At 42.5% G+C, this 19,059-nt stretch overlaps 1 protein-coding gene across 3 annotated transcripts in view; it reads left to right on the forward strand.

The window, feature by feature from the left end:
• LOC139407137 (protein FAM184A-like) overlaps nucleotides 1-19,059 on the forward strand; it is a 171,015-nt gene that overhangs the window by 131,908 nt on the left and 20,048 nt on the right. For all 3 annotated transcript variants that reach the window (XM_071150581.1, XM_071150582.1, XM_071150584.1), the window contains exons 12-13: nucleotides 1,629-1,782; nucleotides 2,274-2,401. In XM_071150581.1, coding sequence (XP_071006682.1) covers nucleotides 1,629-1,782; nucleotides 2,274-2,401 — 282 coding nt within the window. The remainder of the gene's footprint in view (nucleotides 1-1,628; nucleotides 1,783-2,273; nucleotides 2,402-19,059) is intronic.

Raw genomic sequence — 19,059 nt, forward strand, 5'->3', positions numbered from 1 at the left:
ATGTTGATTGAAATGCACTGTTCTCTTTCTATTTCCATCTTAATGTCTAGTCTTGTTTGATCCCTATCAATCTGGTGTCGTGCCTGTTGGATGTTCCTGTCATGGAAATTCTTACACAGGGACACTCGAAGTCAATCCTAAATTAATCATTGTTTATTGTCAGCGCGCTGGAGAGGTTCCAACAAACTCTATGCACAGCAGTGAACGTCTGTCAGAATGTCTGCTGGGGCAGTCCCGGCAGTTGTTTTATATACAGCTATACATAGACAAGTTATATTTGCATGATTTAGCATAATTCATTCATCATTACCGTTTTGTTTCATTCATGTGACCGACCAATACTAGTTCATAACATGTGACAGACCAACACCTCGCGAGGCTTCTCCTCTCTAAGCTGAGACCTTGAAACAGAGAAATCATTCGTTCTCAAAAGAAGGTCTGGGCGTACTGCCAAATTGCAGATACGGATAAGTGAGGATTCGTTCAATCAGTCACTTGCATGAACTCAGAAATTAGTTATTAGAACAGCACATGAATAGAACACCGAAATTAGTTACAAGAAAAGCATATGTTTAAAATTTCCATCACATTCCCATTCAGCTATTTCCTTGCCAGTTGGACAAGTCTGTGTTTGTAGTTAGATTTAGCCGCTATCACTCTCTCCCTCTGTCTCTGTCGCTCTCTTTTTCTCTCTCTCTCTTTCTGTATCAGTCTCTGTCGCTCTCTCTTGCTCTCACTACTCTCTCCTTTCTCTCTTTCACTCTCTCTTTCTCTACTCTCAAGAGATTTTAGTGTTATATGAGAGGTGTTTTCGTGAGGTTTTGGTATTATATGAGAGGTGTTCTCGTGAGCTTTTGGTGTTATATGAGAGGTGTTCTCGTAAGGTTTTGGTGTTATATGAGAGGTGTTCTCGTGAGGTTTTGGTGTTATATGAGAGGTGTTCTCGTGAGGTTTTGTTGTTATATGAGAGGTGTTCTCGTGAGGTTTTGGTGTTATATGAGAGGTGTTTTCGTGAGGTTTTGGTGATATATGAGAGGTGTTTTCATGAGGTTTTAACTGTATCCTCGCCACGTTAACGTCTCTATCTTCTCATTTGAGTTTAGAGTGGTGTAATGTGTGCTGTTTGCCTCTGCTCGCTGTTGCTGGGAAACATAGGGCAGCCTTCCAATAGCCGCATCAAGCTACTGATGATATGCTTAAGTGCTCATTGATTGTAAAATAATAACGTGATCAGCAGTATTGTCAAATATATGTATTTTGGCTCCATGTGAAAGTGTCCCCTTTAGCCCTCCCTGGTGCCATGCCACTGCCTGAGTAACTCCCAGTCCTTATGTTACTGAACTACACTTAGTCCCACAGCAACATACCGGTTGAGTTAAACTGATGCTGTTGCCAGATTCTCCCAAACTGATCAGTGCCTCTTTGTCTGGACCATCTGAACTCTTCGTATACGTTTCAGACCATTCCTTCTAGGGATGAACATCATGGTCATTTTTTCTGGTTAACCAGCATCATCAACCAGGTGAAAACCGGTTATACGTGCCAAAAGGTTCTAGAAAACAATTGCTATGTCATTTGTTTGTCCTACAACTTGTGTGTCACTCATGACCTTTGACCTCTGAGTGTAGGAGCTGGAGCAGCGTCTGCGGCAGCAGCACCACATGGAGCTCCAGTCTGTGAGAGAGGCCCACAGACACAGCATCGAGACTCTCAAACAGCAGTCGGAGCAGGAGCTACAGACACTACGCTTCGAGCTGGAGGACGAGGGCAAAGCCATGCTGGGTAAGAGCCGTGCTGGGAAAGAGCCGTGCTGGGTAAGAGCCAGGCTGGGTTAGGGCCTGATGGGGAATGGTCACAGGGTCTCACACTGGGTTAAGGGCCCTGGCAGGGAGGGAGACACACCGGGTTAGTGCCCTAATAACGAGGGCCATGCTGAGTAAGACGAGGCTAGAACCCTGAGTAAGGACCTTCAGAGGGAAGGATCATACTGTATGTAGTAATAGGGGACCATGCTAGGTAAATGCTACACTTGCAGCCCTCAGAAAAACCATTGGAAGCTAAACCACGCAGTGCACCTGAACAACAGCCCCACACTCCTCCCTGTAGGAATCAAGGTCAATGCTGGAACATTCCATCGCGTAGCTTGTTAGAGGTAGGGGATGTACTGTATGATGAATGGGTTTTTAATTAGCCAGGGTGGCCTGTCCTATTGTGTGGTGTATAGAGGGGAACTCCCTAAGGATCCGGTCTGTCTCTCTCTATCTGGTTCCTAGCCTCTCTGCGCTCGGAGCTCAACCACCTCCACGCCTCGGCCATAGAACAGCTACGGCAGACCCACCAGCAGGAGACAGCTACAGCCAAACTAGAGCTGGAGAATGCACTGGAGAACAGCCGGATGCAGGTCAGACTCACCGGCACATATCACTTAGCTAACAGAAATAATGGTAACAATACGGATGGGCCAGCATTAGTTTGTATTACAGTATAATTGTATATTGGCCATGAACAGCGTTGTATTTTCCCTAACAGCAGGGGAAATATAGTGGCTTAACAATGAGGCTAGACATTAGCTCAACGTATGTGGATAGATAATTCTATTCAAAGCGTATATGAAAGAGTATATGCATATACACACTTTAGAATCTAAATGATCCTTCTGTGCCTTTAATTGTGCAGACTGAAAAGCTTTAGCACTAATGGCCATAGAATGCATAGATCTCCCTTGGCAACAGCCCTCTTTTTTCCTCACTCTGGCTTCTGTTGCTTGTATATATTCACACAACTGACTATCTGTGTGGCTTGTTGGATATGATTTGAGCAAGTGTCATCAGTGTGTTGGGAACTGGGGTGCTGGCCTCTAGAGAAAGAACGAGCGACAGCTTTCCTTCCCTCCCACACGCACGCAAAGCACACACACAAACTCCCCAGCAAGAGGCTATTGCATAAATTATTGTGCTGAACACATCATCTGTTTGATCCCTATTCCTCCACTTTCTGCAACAAAACTGGGTGCTTTATATCGCTAACACAGGCCATGTTCTCAGAAACAAAGAGCTAAACTCTATTGCGTATTGTACGTCAACAATAGCTATGCCGCAGCTGACAGTATTAGCAGGTTAAAAGATAGTAATGCACACAGGAGAGGCTGGGCTCAGCTGATGTGTCAGCTAGAGAGCAGTAGATGTACTTGACATAATACCTGCACTCCCAGCCGCCCCATCTTCTGACAACGGTGAAATGAAGTTTAACGCCCTGGGTCCTCTGTCATGGCCATGGCGAGATGTTCAGGCCCAGGCACACAGCTGTTTCTGAGGGGACCTACTTCTACGCTAGTCAGTCTTCGGGTTGCAAGGCAAATACAGTTCCACTTGCCAAATAAAACGAGGCCAACGAGCCAGGGTACCTACTCCAGTGCAAACGGCTTCGCTTCCCACCGTGACACAGTAATCGTCTAAACCTATTACCGCAGACAGGCCCCTATCACAACAGAAGCAGGCTAATATGGCAGGGGCTTTGTTTTGTTTTAGTATTTCCTATGAAGATGAACATAGCAGCAAAGCAAGACATGTGCTGTACTGTAAGCTATTTCAATGTGAGATCCACCTCATGTTACGATGCGAGGATACCTGGAAAGCAAAACAGGAAATATATTGAGGTCTTTGAGGCGTGTTTCTCGCTTGTATTAGACAGGAATGCATATCCCAAATGCATATTAAATGCCCTGCCTGGTTATTGCACCTGAGAGGTGTGTGTGAAGTGAACCATGGCCTGTTCTTCTCATCCCATATAGGACTGCCATATCCAAGCACCACAGTACTAGTACGTCTGACATCTCTCATGGCATAAACAGGCTTCCTGGTGGTGTCTCAATCAACCAACAACCTTCTCTAAGCCCCCTCTCCTTCAAACTGTCTGTGTTCAGCTCAGTAGTCAGACATATCAGGACAGACCTGTATCACAACAGAAGCAGGCTTACGACAGGGTTTTTGTTTTGTTTTAGTTTTTCCTATGGAGATGAACGTGGCACTGGCAGCAAAGCCTCTCTTTTTTTTCACTGTAGGCTATTTCGCTATTTCAATGTCAAATCAAAATCAAATCAAACTTTTTGTCACATGCGCCGAATACAAGTGTAGACCTTACCGTGAAATGCTTACTTACAAGCCCTTAACCAACAGTGCAGTTCAAGAAGAGTTAAGAAAATATTAACAAAATAAACGAAAGTTGAAAAATATATAAAAAGTAACACATTAAAATAACAATAACGAGGCTACAGTTGAAGTCAGAAGTTTACATACACGTAGGTTGGAGTCATTAAAACTAGTTTTTCAACCTCTCCACAAATTTCTGGTTAACAAACTATAGTTCTGGCAAGTCGGTTAGGACATCTACTTCGTGCATGACACAAGTAATTTTTCCAACAATTGTTTACAAACAGATTATTTCACTTATAATTCACTGTATCACAATTCCAGTGGGTCAGAAGTTAAGATACACTAAGTTGACTGACTTTAAACAGCATGGAAAATTCCAGAAAATGATGTCATGGCTTTAGAAGCTTCTGATAGGCTAATTGACATCATTTGTGTCAATTGGAGGTGTACCTGTGGATGTATTTCAAGGACTACCTTCAAACTCAGTGCCTCTGCTTGACATCATGGGAAAATCAAAAGAAATAAGCCAAGACCTCAGGAAGTAAATTGTAGACTTCCACAGGTCTGGTTCATCCTTAGGAGCAATTTAAAAATGCCTGAAGGTACCATGTTCATCTGTACAAACAATAGTATGCAAGTAAAAACTGTTTGGCCATAATGACCATCGTTATGTTTGGAGGAAAAGGGAGGATGCTTGCAAGCCGAAGAACACCATCCCAAACATGAATCACGGGGGTGGCAGCATCATGTTGTGGGGGTGCTTTGCTGCAGGAGGGACTGGTGCACTTCACAAAATAGATGGCAACATGTGGAGGGAAAATTATGTGGATATATTGAAGCAACATCTCAAGACATCAGTCATGAAGTTAAAGCTTGGTCGCAAATGGGTCTTCCAAATGGACAATGAACCCAAGCATACTTCCAAAGATGTAGCAAAATGGCTTATGGACAACAAAGTCAAGGTATTGGAGTGGCCATCACAATGCCCTCAATCCCATAGAAAATTTGTGGGCAGAACTGAAAAAGCATGTGCGAGCAAGGATGCCTACAAACCTGACTCAGTTACACCAGCTCTGTCAGTAGGATTGGGCCAACATTCACCTGTATCCAGTACAAAGACAACAAAGGAAGGATGGTAGGCGTGCCTTTATCATTGTGGACAAACTCTTGTAGATGGCCAGCTATTCCAAGACAGCTCCATAACACTGTGGCTGTACTAAATTCTACAGGGACTTCAGGTTACGGAAAAAAAAGAAGGTATCGGAACTGTAAAAATATCTGAACATTATGAAGTGGATATGAGCACACATGTACTCAATTACATGCTTGCTTACACATACGGACTTATACATACACACACACACCTGATCTCACTCTCTTCTCTCTCTCTCCCTCTCTCTTTATTGTCGAGAACTGTTTTATAATTTAATGTGTTTATTGTTTGTCTATTTTTTTATGTATTTGTCTACAAGTTTATATACTGTAGGTTCAGCAAATCCCCTTATTGTTTGGGATACCTTTAACCTCACTAGGGTATGTGGGACTGTAGCGTCCCACCTGGCCAACATCCAGAGAAATTGCAGAGCGCCAAATTCAAAAACAGAAATACTCATTATAAAAATTCATAAAACATACAAGTGTTATACATCAGTTTAAAGATGAACTTCTTGTTAATCCAACCACGGTGTCAGATTTCAAAAAGGCTTTACGGCGAAAGCATACCATGCGATTATCTGAGAACAGCGCCCAGCAGACAAATCATTACAAACAATTACCAGCCAAGTAGAGGAGTTACACAAGTAGAAATAGCGATAAAATTAATCACATTTGATGATCTTCATATGGTTGCACTCACAAGACTCCCATTTACTCAATAATTGTTCGTTTTGTTCTATAAAGTCCCTCTTTATATCCAAAAACCTGTTTTGTTCAGTAATCCACAGGCTCAAACGCAGTCACAACAGGCAGACGAAAAATCCAAATAGTATCCGTAAAGTTCGTAGAAACATGTCGAACGATGTTTAGAATCAGTCCTCAGGTTGTTTTTAGCCTAAATAATCAATAATATTTCAACCGGACAATAACGTTGTCAATATAAAAGGTAAACAAGAAAGGCGCGCTCTCGGTCGTGCGCATGAAAAACCTCTGGGACACTGTAGGGTCCACTCATTCAAAGTGGTCTTACTCTCTCATTTTTCAGAATACAAGCCTGGAACAATTTCTAAAGACTATTGACATCTAGTGGAAGCCATAGGAAGTACAATTTGAGTCCTAAGTCAATGGATACTGTAATGGCATTCAATAGAAAACTACAAACATAAAAAAATCCACTTCCTGGATAGATTTTTCTCAGGTTTTCGCCTGCCAAATCAGTTATGTTATACCCACGGACATTATTTTAACAGTTCTGAAAACTTTGGAGTGTTTTCTATCCAAATCTACCAATGATATGCATATCCTAGCTTCTGGGTCTGAGTAGCAGGCAGTTTACTTTGGGCATGCTTTTCATCCGGAGGTGAAAATAGTGCCCCCTACCCTAGTGAAGTTAAATGTACCTTCAGGAGTCATTCAATTCAATATTCATCAATAATTTAAAAAAATGTTTTGCAGAAACTCGTTACAGCCATCTATGATTCTCAGAATGGTATTTTAAGAGGAGGCTAATTATTTTAGGCAGATGTTCTCTTTTCCGTCTCATCCTTTCCCACTGAATGAAGGAATTGGTAAGGAATTCTTTCCAAATCATATAAAACATTTAAAATTAACAAATGTACAGAAAGATCGGTGCGAAGGCCAAATTACAGAGGAATAACTTTTTGAGGCTATTAAATCCTTTTAGTCTGGAAAAACCCCGGGGCTTGATGGCATACTGGTAGAGGAATATCAAGTATTTTTTTATATACTAAAAGCTCCATTGTTAGATTGTTTCAACTACTCCTATAGAAATGGTAGTCTGTCAGGTACTCAGCAGGAACGTTAGATTTCTCTATTATTAAAACAAGACCTAGATGGCAAATATAAAGACCCAGTCTATCTAAAAAACTGGAGGCCCCTTACACTTCAATGTTGTGATGCAAAAATACTAGCAAAATGCATAGCACTCAGAATTAGAAGGGTTTTACCAGGTATTGTTCATCCTGATGAGACAGTTTTTTTTACATGGATGATACATTGGAGATAATGTACAACAACTACTAGAAATAATAGAACATCATGAAACATATAAGAAGCCAGGAATGGTATTTATAGTGATTTTGTAAAGGCATTTGATAAAGTAAGACTGGATTTTATTTATAAATGCCTGGATTTTTTCAATTTCGGTAGTTCTCTTATAAAATGGGTCAAAATAATGTATAGCAACCCCAGGTGTAAAATAGTAAATAACGGTTACTTCTCAGAAAGTTTTGAATTGTCAAGAGGAGTTAAACAAGGGTGTCCGTTGTCACCATATTCATTATGACCATCGAAATGCTAGCTATTAAAATCAGATCCAATAACAACATTAGAGGATTAGAAATCCAAGGCTTAAAAATAAAGGTGTCCATGTATGCCAATGACTCAAGTTTTATATTAAGTCAGCAAGCTAGATCCCTGCAATGTCTCATTAATTAAAGATCTAGATAACTTTTCTGTACTCTCTGGACTAAAACCGAATTATGATAAGTGTACAATATTACATAATGGATCCTTAAAAAATACAACTTTTACATTACCCTGCAGTTTACCTATAAAATGGGCTGATGGTGAAGTAGACATACTTGGTATTCATATCACAAAATATATAAATAAGCTCTACAAAATGAATTTCAATAGAAAACTTGTAAAAATAGACAAGATCCTGCAACCTTGGAGAGGTAAATACTTTTCTATTTATGGAAAACTTGTCCTGATTAACTCCTTAGTCATATCTCAGTTTACTCACTTACTTATGGCACTGCCTACTCCTGATGATTCGTTTTTGAAATCATATGAGCAAAAAATATTTAGCTTTATTCATATTCTATATAATGAATATGAATTGGGTGGGTTGAGATTATTAAATATAAAAGCACTAAACCTCTCTCTCTAAAAGCTTCACTCATTCAAAAGTTTTATTTGAACCCTAAATGGTTCTCAAGTAGATTAATAAGAAAAGCTCATCCACTGTTTAAAATGGCCTTTTTGCCTTTGTGTAGATTGCCATGTCTCATTTTCGATTCATTGAAAATTATACTTTTTTCAAAGTATCTCTCTTTTTCAAACAAGCATTGCAGAGCTGGCTACAATTTCAATTTCATCCCCCTGAAAAGATAGAACAAATATGACAACAAATATTATGGCTGAACTCAAATGTGCTGGTTGATAAAATACCTGTATTTATGGGAAAGATGTTTGAAAAGGGTATTTTGTTCTTAAATTATATTGTAAATTGGAATGGTCGAGTTATGTCCTTCATGGAGTTATCAGAATTGTACAGAAAGGTCTGCTCAATCCAAGAGTTCAACCAATTGATTACAGCATTGCCCCAAAAATGGAGGAGGCAGGTGGCAGCGGAAGGAGGTAGGGAACTAGTCTGTCTGCCCATAATGAAGGATCAAAACTGGCAGAGGAATAAAAATAACATAAATAGGAAAGTATACCAGTTTCATTTGAGGACCAGGATGTTGACAACTATGCCATACAGATTGCAAAATAGTTGGGAAGAAATGTTTGATGTACCGATTACATGGTACAGGGTGTATGAGTTGATATATAAAACAACGTAAGATTTAAGACTTAGTGCTTTTTAGCTAAAATTATTATAGAGAATTCTTGCCACCAACAAAATGTTGAATATTTGGGTCATAAAATCATCTAAGCTCTGCAGATTTTTTTGTGAGGATACAGAATCAATAGACCATTTAATCTGGTATTGCTGAATCTGGCTGAAAATGCATAGCATTGATCTAAAATTTACCCTAGAAATAGTACTGTTAGGAGATCTGGAGAGACCGGGTCAGTCACTAATATACTAATACTCTTAGTAAAAGTATTTATCTTCAACTCGCAATCTGTGGTTTCTATTCGATTAGATAGATTGAAATTGTACATTAAACATCACAGCATAGTTGAAAGATATGTGTTGCATAGAAACCCAAAGTGGATGGCCAGCAGAGATAGATGGGATGGGCTGAGGGAAGCTGAGGGTTGGGATGTGGAATTGGAGACAAGTGGGAGTGGAGTTGCTGTGTGAGAGAGAGAATGATGGTCAAAGATAAAAATATATATTTTTTAAAGAATGACACTAAGTGGCAGTGTTTTTACAACTAATGCCGGTTTGCCTGAGGCTGATGCCGTGCAGGTGTTTGTACACATATACACTCGCTCTCATTCAAATAAACACATACAAGAACGCACACATACATGTAATAGTGCCAGACATACACACAAACATATACAGTTGGCATTGCTGTTATGATTTTAGTTGTCCTTGATGTCCTTTGTTTTAAATGTATAGTTTTTTTTTTGTGTTTTTTTTGCGTTTTTGTTTGCTGTTTTCTTCTGTCTTTTCCTTTTTTCTCTTTAGTTCATTATCTTGGTTGTTGGTGCATTGGGGGGTTCTTGGGGGGTGGGGAATGGAATTAATTGTATTTTTTATTTATTTTTTCTTCTTGGGGGGTACTGTGGGAGGGGTCTCGAATGGTTGAGGGATAGCTATTGGGAAACTGTGGGGGGGGGATCTTGGAGGGTTCGTTCGGGTTCACGTTTTTTTGCCTGGTGGTAGATCGGTCAGGGCATTGAGCAGGGCATTGACCCTGGATGCTTCTGTGTGTCGCTCTGAATGGGAATCTGTTGGAGGACTGGTATGATGTAGTTATTGAGCGGCTTCACTGCAAGTATATTGTATGTTTCAAATATTCAATAAAAAAATAATTACAAATTAAATTAAAAATAATTAGAAATTCACCCAACATATTGTGGGAAGCTTGTGGAAGGCTACCTGAAACGTTTGACCCAAGTTAAAGAATTTAAAGGCAATGCTACCAAATACTAATTGAGTGTATGTAAACTTCTGACCCACTGGGAATGTGATGAAAGAAATAAAAGCTGAAATTAATCATTCTCTCTACTATTATTCTGACATTTCACATTCTTAAAATAAAGTGGTGATCTTAACTGACCTTAAACAGGGAATTTTTACTAGGATTAAATGTCAGGAATTGTGAAAAACTGAGTTTAAATGTATTTGGCTAAGGTGTATGTAAACTTCCGACTTCAACTGTATATACAGGGGGTGCTGGTACCAAGTCAATGTGTTAATCGAGGTAATTTGTACAGGTAGGTAGGGGTGAAGTGACTATGCACAGATAATAAACAGTGAGTAGCAGCAGTGTACAAAACAAATGGAGGGGGAAGTTTTTTTTAATGTAAATATTCTTGTTGCCATTTGATTAATTGTTCAGCAGTCTGGCTTGGGGGTAGAAACTGTTAAGGAGCCTTTTGGTCCTAGACTTGGCGCTCCGGTACCGCTTGCCGTGCGGTAGCAGAGAAAACAGTCTATGACTTGGGTGACTGGAGTCTCTGACAATTCTTAGGGCTTTCCTCTGACACTGCCTGATATAGAGGTCCTGGATGGCAGGAGTTGGCCCCAGTGATGGGGCCGTACGCACTACCCTCTGTAGGGCCTTGCGGTCAGATGCCGAGCAGTGGCCATACCAGGTGGTGATGCAACCGGTCAGGATGCTCTCGATGGTGATGCTGTATAACTTTTTGAGGATCTGGGGACCCATGCCAAATCTTTTCAGTCTCCTGAGGGGGAAAAGGTACTGTTGTGCCCTCTTCACGACTGTCTTGGTGTGTTTGGACCATGATAGTTTGTTGGTGATGTGGACACCAAGGAACTTGAAACTCTCGACCCGCTCCACTACAGCCCCGTCGATTTTAACTGGGGGCCTGTTCGGCCCGCCTTTTCCTGTAGTCCATGATCAGCTCCTTTGTCTTGCTCGCATTGAGGGAGAGGTTGTTGTCCTGGCACCACACTGCCAGGTCTGTGAGATCCACCTCATGTTACGATGCGAGGATACCTGTAAAACAAAACAGGAAATATATTGAGGTCTTTGAGGTGTGATTCTCGCTTGTATTAGACAGCAATGCATATCCCAAATGCATATGAAATGCCCTGCCTGGTTTTTGCACCTGAGAGGTGTGTGTGAAGTGAACCATGGCCTGTTCTTCTCATCCCATATAGGACTGCCATATCCAAGCACCACAGTACTAGTACGTCTGACATCTCTCATGGCATAAACAGGCTTACTGGTGGTGTCTCAATCAACCAACAACCTTCTCTAAGCCCCCTCTCCTTCAAACTGTCTGTGTTCAGCTCAGCAGTCAGACGTATCAGGACACAGCCCTGTCTATCTGTCTATGTCCCATAGGGCTGCATGATTTTACAGACGCTGAGACATCCCTCCCGCGTGAGGGATGCCCGTACATTGAGTCATCCTTCATTATACAGATCTGCTAATCACAGCCGCCAGTTATGTTTCCCAGACTGTACGGCTGCTGTTGTCTCTTATAGAGGTGTTGTGGTTTTACCCAGTAAATGGCAAAGCTCTGATCTTTAGAATGAACATGTGCCTTAATCAAAGAGCCTTAGCAATGCCGAGCAGGGTGTTTTCCTTTGAACAGTCCCTTCAGCCCAGCAGCCCCGGTAGATAGAGAGAGGGCCGTCTGAAGAGAGGTACAAAGTGTTGCTCGTCCTCTTTCTGGGAGACGGAGAGATGTATCTAACAAATAACTGCCTGTGCTGAGCTGTTGATGGTACGGCGGGCGGCGGGGCCCGCGCTGAGCGCTGTGCTGCCTTATCGATAATTGTGGCCCCTGAGAGATGCACGGTGCTGGCTTGTTTAATGAGCTGTGAGATTAGCAGGCCTGGTCTGCGGTGTGGAGAATTGCGTTTGCAGGGGATAGTGATCAGTTTTCCCCACAGACGAATGCTCGGCTTCTGACAGACAAACGGCTTTGAAGAATGTTTATTTTTTATACTCTATTGCTCATGGTAGCTACATATTATCTGTGTGTGTGTGTGTGTGTGTGTGTGTGTGTGTGTGTGTGTGTGTGTGTGTGTGTGTGTGTGTGTGTGTGTGTGTGTGTGTGTGTGTGTGTGTGTGTGTGTGTGTGTGTGCTTTCGTGCGTGCCTGCGTACGTGTGCGCGCCTGTGTGCATTTTGGCCATCGAGAGGTCTGTCTCATCTTTCCTCTCATGTTTTTCTGTATCTGAAAGTTAATATCCCCACGCTCTGGTCCCCGGAGGCTGATTCCTCAAAACAATGTCTGTCTATGAGACCTTGTCTTAATGAAATCCTACACAGGCCTGTAAATGCTCAATTCATCTCCAACAACTGAAGCATCGCTAATGGCTCCTCATCACCAGCGGACCTATTTTTCACGGCGGAGACACGCCGCAGCCTGTTTGCAAACTGTGATAGATGCCTCTATTTTCCCAGATTATTGGGCAGATAGGGATGTTTAGAGGAGGTGCGCTCCTGCTGGGGTGGGGAAGTGGTCGTGACTCATAGTTACTATGACAGAGCCTAATCTGTAAAGAAGTTTCCTTATCAATAACGTTTCAGTGTCACCTCTATGGCGGATCAATGGCACTGGAGTTATTCCTGCTTTGTGGCAGTATTGGGTATGATTTGAATTCAAACCACAGGTATACTTGATCTCATATCATTTATGGAGGCTGAAGAAAGATTTCATCTAACATTATGACTCACCGCTCTCTGGTTCGTGGCAATTCTTGGACTAATGGCAGCAGCTCGACACCTCCCATCCTTGTGATGTGATGTAGCCCTGGAGAGGTTGAGTTTTGGGGGTGAGGGTCTCAGTACCTCCAATCACTCCGGCTTCACAGACTAATCTGACTGATCACAGACTGATCACAGACAGATCTGACTGCTTCCCTCTAGTGACTCAGCTCTCTCTCACTTCCTCTCTTTCTTTCTCTCTCTCTGTATGTGGCTACCAGCCGCTAATGACGAGGCTGTGCTCTGGCTGGCCTTTTGATCAGTCTGCTCTGGAACTGTAGAGACAGACAATCCTGTGGAAGCAGAGAGAGAGACTGGGGAGCTGGGGCTCAGAGAGGCCTCATGAGGCCAGTATACTTGTCTTCTAATCAGCTCCTCGCTGAGACCTTCCTATTCCCAGACCTCTACCACTGTACTGTACCCTCTACCCACCTCCAGTCGCACTGCTGTCAAACTAAGTGTCAGCCAGCCACAGAAATTAAATCATTTTTTAAAGAGCTTTTTGTCAAAGATCAGAGATCAAATATGGTGATTATTGGAGTTGGGAACTCCATCTACCAACTTCCCAACATCCCCTCAGAGGAATCTTTGAAACCTGAAGTGCTATTTTGTTCCTGTGATATTTTGTCCATACCCTTTAAAGCTTCTTTTGCCCTAGAAAAGTGTCTGTTTGATTTTGAGAAGTACCGCTCTAATGGCTCCACCATACAATTTGCTCTAAGTTCCAACAGAGTGTCCATCTTTAGATGGACAATGAATATTTCTATTCTATAGTGCCACCGTAACGGAGAGGGTTAGTTGTCCGGGTGGTATTCAGACTGTCCCTCTGAACCTCTGCAGGTCGGCCTAGGGTCCTCACTGTGAGGCTCAGTGCTGCTATTAGAGCTGCCACCACTCTCTCACTTTACGGCCCAGGCACACGTCAATCAAATCAACTTGCGCGCACACAAAGATAGGGTCACATGCCTATTGGAACATAGCCAAAAACTCCTTTTCCCTCACTGATGTTCAGCACTGTCTGCCTCTACCTGTGTAATCCACGACCAACCCATGCAGAGACATGGCAATCATGTTGGCTTCCAAGCAAAACAGGTATCCACTGGGGAGATTGGGAGTCAGCCGAAATGTCACAGTGAATCTCTGTTAGGCAGAGGATGGGTAAGCAAGCTTCTATGGAGAGGAGAGTGAGCTAGTCCACTGAAACCAGCCCCCTGCAGTGGCCCACACATTAATAACTACACTACTGTTATCACCTCAATCAGCTGGCATGAAATTATATTTACAGGAATTCAAAATGAATACAGATTGTAATCGGATTACACAAGAGCCATCAACTTCAATACCAGAGTTGGACTTGACGGTATGCTGTGGGAACTCTTAGCGTAGAGGGAAGGACTTTTTAAAGGATGTGCCGTTGCTGAAGGGGGAAATGATCTTTGAGCCAAGCAAAGCATGATTAATCTACAACTGGGATGTAGTTATAGTTCTCTGAACAGTATAATCAGGTAATTACATGTATTTCTACCTGGGCAAAAGGGGATGTTGGCATTTGATATATCAAACTGTAGAGTTAACTGTTACAGTAACTTTGAGAAAGAGAGTGATAATAGTCCGTCTAGATTTAAATGGTATCGTTGTCCGTATTACATACTGAACATTTGACTAAATACACTAAATATTCTAGTGAAGGCTTTACCAGTAGGTTTGCAGTACAATGGACTGGACAGCAACAGCCAGGTTTTGAGCGAATAGTCAGGAGATGACCTTTTTCCTGGGATGCGACCTTTTCCAGGCGAAATAACAGTCATCTAGCACGTTGTTGTAGCTCGGACAAGTATAAACAAATACAAGCAGAACAGTCACTTTTGTATTTATTAATATAAGATATATATTTAGAGAATTGTGCAGAAAGCTCAGACATATCAGCAGCATCAGTACTAACAACCTCACAGCACACGTGTCCAGGGAAGTAAACATTTAGTGCTGAGAGAGAGAGAGGTTGAGTGGTGGCCATTAGTAATGCGCGGGTCAGCTGTTTTTGTTCACCCGCATCCGCCCGCAATTACTATTCAGTGGTGTAAAGTACTTAAGTAAAAATACTTCAAAGTACTAATTAAGTCGTTTTGGGGGGTATCTGTACTTTACTTTACTATTTATATTTTTGACCATTTTTACTTTTACTTCACTACATTCTTAAAGAAAACAATGTACTATTAACTCCATACATTTTCCCTGACACCCAAAAGTACTGGTTACATTTTGAATGGCTAGCGGGACAGGAAAATAGTATAATTCACACTTATCAAGAGGACATCCCTGGTCATCCCTACTGCCTCTGATCTGGTGGACTCACTAAACACAAATGCTTCATTTGTAAATTATGTCTGTGTTGGAGTGGTCCCCTAGCTCTCTGTAAAAAAATATATATATATTTTTTTTAAATGGTGCCGTCTGGTTTGCTTAATATAGGGAATTTGAAATTATTTTCACTTTTACTTTCAATACTTAAGTATATTTGAACAGTTGCATTTACTTTTGATACTTAAGTATATTTTTAAAACCAAATACTTTTAGACTTTTACTCAAGTAGTATTTTACAGGGTGACTTTCACTTTTACTTGAGTCATTTTCTATTAAGGTATCTTTACTTTTACTCAAGTATGACAACTGGGTACTCTTTCCACCACTGTTGCTATTAACCCATTAGCAACCCCTGACTATGTGATAAAGTGAAAATCTGAGGCCCGCATCCAACCTAACCCGCAAATATAGAAAATGAGCTGTACAGTCAGAGATTACAGAACTATTTTTTAACAGGCCTTTTTAGATATAGGCCTGTTTCTGTTTATAGCCTATTTGTTAATCAACTTGTCTATAAATATCTGTCTTGTTTTCCCACACACCTGGTTTTCATTCCCTCATTACGTGTTTGTGTATTTAATCCTCTGTTCCCCCCATGTCTTTGTGTGGTATTGTTTGTTTGTAAGTGCTTGTGCACATGTTGACTGGTGCGCATTGGGTTTTGTACCCAAGATGTTATTTTCTTGATGCCGTTGGTTTTAGAATTAAACTGCTCCGGCTATTACCTAGTTCTGGTCTCCTGCGTCTGACTTCCCTGCCACCAGTTACGCACCCCTTACAGAATACCACACCAGAATATGGAGTCGGCAGGAGCAGGTGTCCCTGGTATGGAGATTGAGGAGCGCGTCCAGGAACACACAGCGATGCTCCACCATCTCGGCGCCGCCATGGACCGTGTCGTCCAAGCTATGGACTAGAGGTCGACCGATTAATCGGAATGGCCGATTTAATTAGGGCCGATTTCACGTTTTCATAACAATCGGAAATCGGTAATTTTGGACGCCTATTTTGCCTATTTATTTATTTATTTATCTATTTATTTATTTACACCTTTATTTAATCTTTATTTAACTAGGCAAGTCAGTTAAGAACACATTCTTATTTTCAATGACGTCCTAGGAACGGTATATGCAACAGTTAGGGCAACCTGGCTCATTGCGAACTAATTTGCCAGAATTTTACGTAATAATGACATAACATTGAAGGTTGTACAATGTAACAGGAATATTTAGACTGATGGATGCCACCCGTTAGATAAAATACGGAACGGTTCTGTATTTCACTGAAAGAATAAACGTCTTGTTTTCGAGATGATAGTTTCCGGATTTGACCATATTTATGACCCAAGGCTCGCATTTCTGTGTGTTATTATGTTATAATTAAGTCTATGATTTGATAGAGCAGTCTGGCTGAGCGATGGTAGGCATCAGCAGGCTCATAAGCATTCATTCAAACACCACTTTCGTGCGTTTTGCCAGCAGCTCTGCTGTTTATGACTTCAAGCCTATCAACTCCAGAGATTAGGCTGGTGTAACCGATGTGAAATGGCTAGCTAGTTAGCGGGGTGCGCGCTAATAGTGTTTCAAACATCACTCGCTCTGAGACTTGGAGTAGTTGTTCCCCTTGCTCGGCATGGGTAATGCTGCTTCAAGGGTGGCTGTTGTCGTTGTGTTCCTGGTTCGAGCCCAGGTAGGAGAGAGTAGAGGTATGGAAGCTATACTGTTACACTGGCAATACTAAAGTGCCTATAAGAACATCCAATAGTCAAAGGCATATTAAATACAAATGGTATAGAGAGAAATAGTCCTAGAATTCCTATAATAACTACAACCTAAAACTTCTTACCTGGGAATGTTGAAGACTCATGTTAAAAGGAAGCTCCAGCTTTCATATGTTCTCATGTTCTGAGCAAGGAACTTAAACGTTAGCTTTCTTACATATATATATTGCACTTTTACTTTCTTCTCCAAAACTTTGTTTTTGCATTATTTAAACCAAATTGAACATGTTTCATTATTTATTTGAGGCTAAATTGATTTATTGATGTATTATATTAAGTTAAAATAAGTGTTCATTCAGTATTGTTGTAATTGTCATTATTACAAATACAAAAAAATGTCCGATTAATCGGTATCGTCTTTTTTGTCCTCCAATAATCGGTATCGGTATAGGCATTGAAAAATCGTAATCGGTCGACCTCTACTATGGATCGCTGGGAGAGTTCCTCCAGCACCTCCACCAGCACAACCGGGGCCTCCACTACTCACTCCCCCTGCACCCGGCTCCAGTGGAATTTGCCTCACCCTCCCCGGGGAGTACGATGGGACGGCTGCCTGCTGCCAGGGTTTCCTGTTGCAGTTTGGAGTTATACCTAGCAAACGTCCACCCGGCTCCTTCGGGCTGTGATAGGGTGTCCGCCTCTCGGGGAAAGGCCTGGAGTGGGCCAACGCCGTGTGGGTGGAAGGAGATGGGGTGCTGGACCACTTTGAGGAGTTCACGCATCGTTTCTGGGCAGTCTTCGTCTTTTCCACCTGCGGCAGGGGGCGAGAAGCGCACAGGAGTTCGCTTTGGAATTTCGAACCCTGGCCTCCAGAGCGGGATTTAAGGACAGGGCCCTGATCGACCACTATCGCTGCAATTTGCGCGAGGACGTCCATCGAGAGTTGGCCTGCAGGGACACCACCCTCACCTTCGACCAGCTAATGGACCTGTCCATTCGGTTTGCTGGCTACACGCGGACGTCCAGATCGGGGTCTGTTGGTTCCATCCCCCAGCACCAACGCTCCGATGCCCATGGAGTTGGGAGGTGCTGCGCTCAGGGAGACCGGAGGAGGTTCCGTCTCGTGCACCATCTGTGGCTGCAGAGTTCACACTGCCGGTCGGTGCCGTGTTGGTTCCTCTGGGGGACGAGGCAGCAGGCAGGGCACTCTGGCGTCACCCCAGGTGAGAAGGCACCATTCTCACCCAGAGCCCTCTGTTGTACATATGTTTTTGTTCATTACTTTTCCTGAGTTTTCCCCGCATTCCCAGCATAAGGTGCTCGCCGATTCAGGCGCGGCTGGGAATTTTATTGACAGATCATTTGCCCATAGTTTAGGGATCCCCATCATTCCTGTAGATATGCCCTTCCCAGTTCACGCCTTAGATAGTCGACCATTAGGGTCAGGGTTGATTAGGGAGGCCACCGCTCCTCTGGGCATGGTGACGCAGTGTAATGGCTTTCTTCCTGGGAAGGAGAGGTGGACCAAAACACAGCGTGGTTAGAGTTCATGTTAATTTAATAAGGTAACTCAAACATGAACAGGATACAAAACAATAAACGTGAAAACCGAAACAGTCCTAACTGGTGCATAAAACACAAAGACAGGAAACAACCACCCACAAAACCCAACACAAAACAATATGGTTCCCAATCAGAGACAATGACTAACACCTGCCTCTGATTGAGAACCATATCAGGCCAAACATAGAAATAGACAAACCAGACACACAACATAGAATGCCCACCCAGCTCACGTCCTGACCAACACTAAAACAAGGAAAACACACAATAACTATGGGTCACACGGAGAGAATCAGTCTCTTTCTCATTGACTCTCCTGCGTTTCCCGTGGTGCTGGGCCTACCTTGGTTAGCTTGTCATGACCTCACTGTTTCATGGCAACGGAGGGCTCTCACGGGGTGGTCGCAAGAGTGCTCGGGGATGGTTTAGGGGTTTCCGTAGGTGCTACTACAGTGGAAAGTCCAGACCAGGTCTCCACTGTGCACATTCCCCCCGAA

Source organism: Oncorhynchus clarkii, chromosome 4, assembly GCF_045791955.1.
Source record: "Oncorhynchus clarkii lewisi isolate Uvic-CL-2024 chromosome 4, UVic_Ocla_1.0, whole genome shotgun sequence".
Taxonomy (NCBI): domain Eukaryota; kingdom Metazoa; phylum Chordata; class Actinopteri; order Salmoniformes; family Salmonidae; genus Oncorhynchus; species Oncorhynchus clarkii.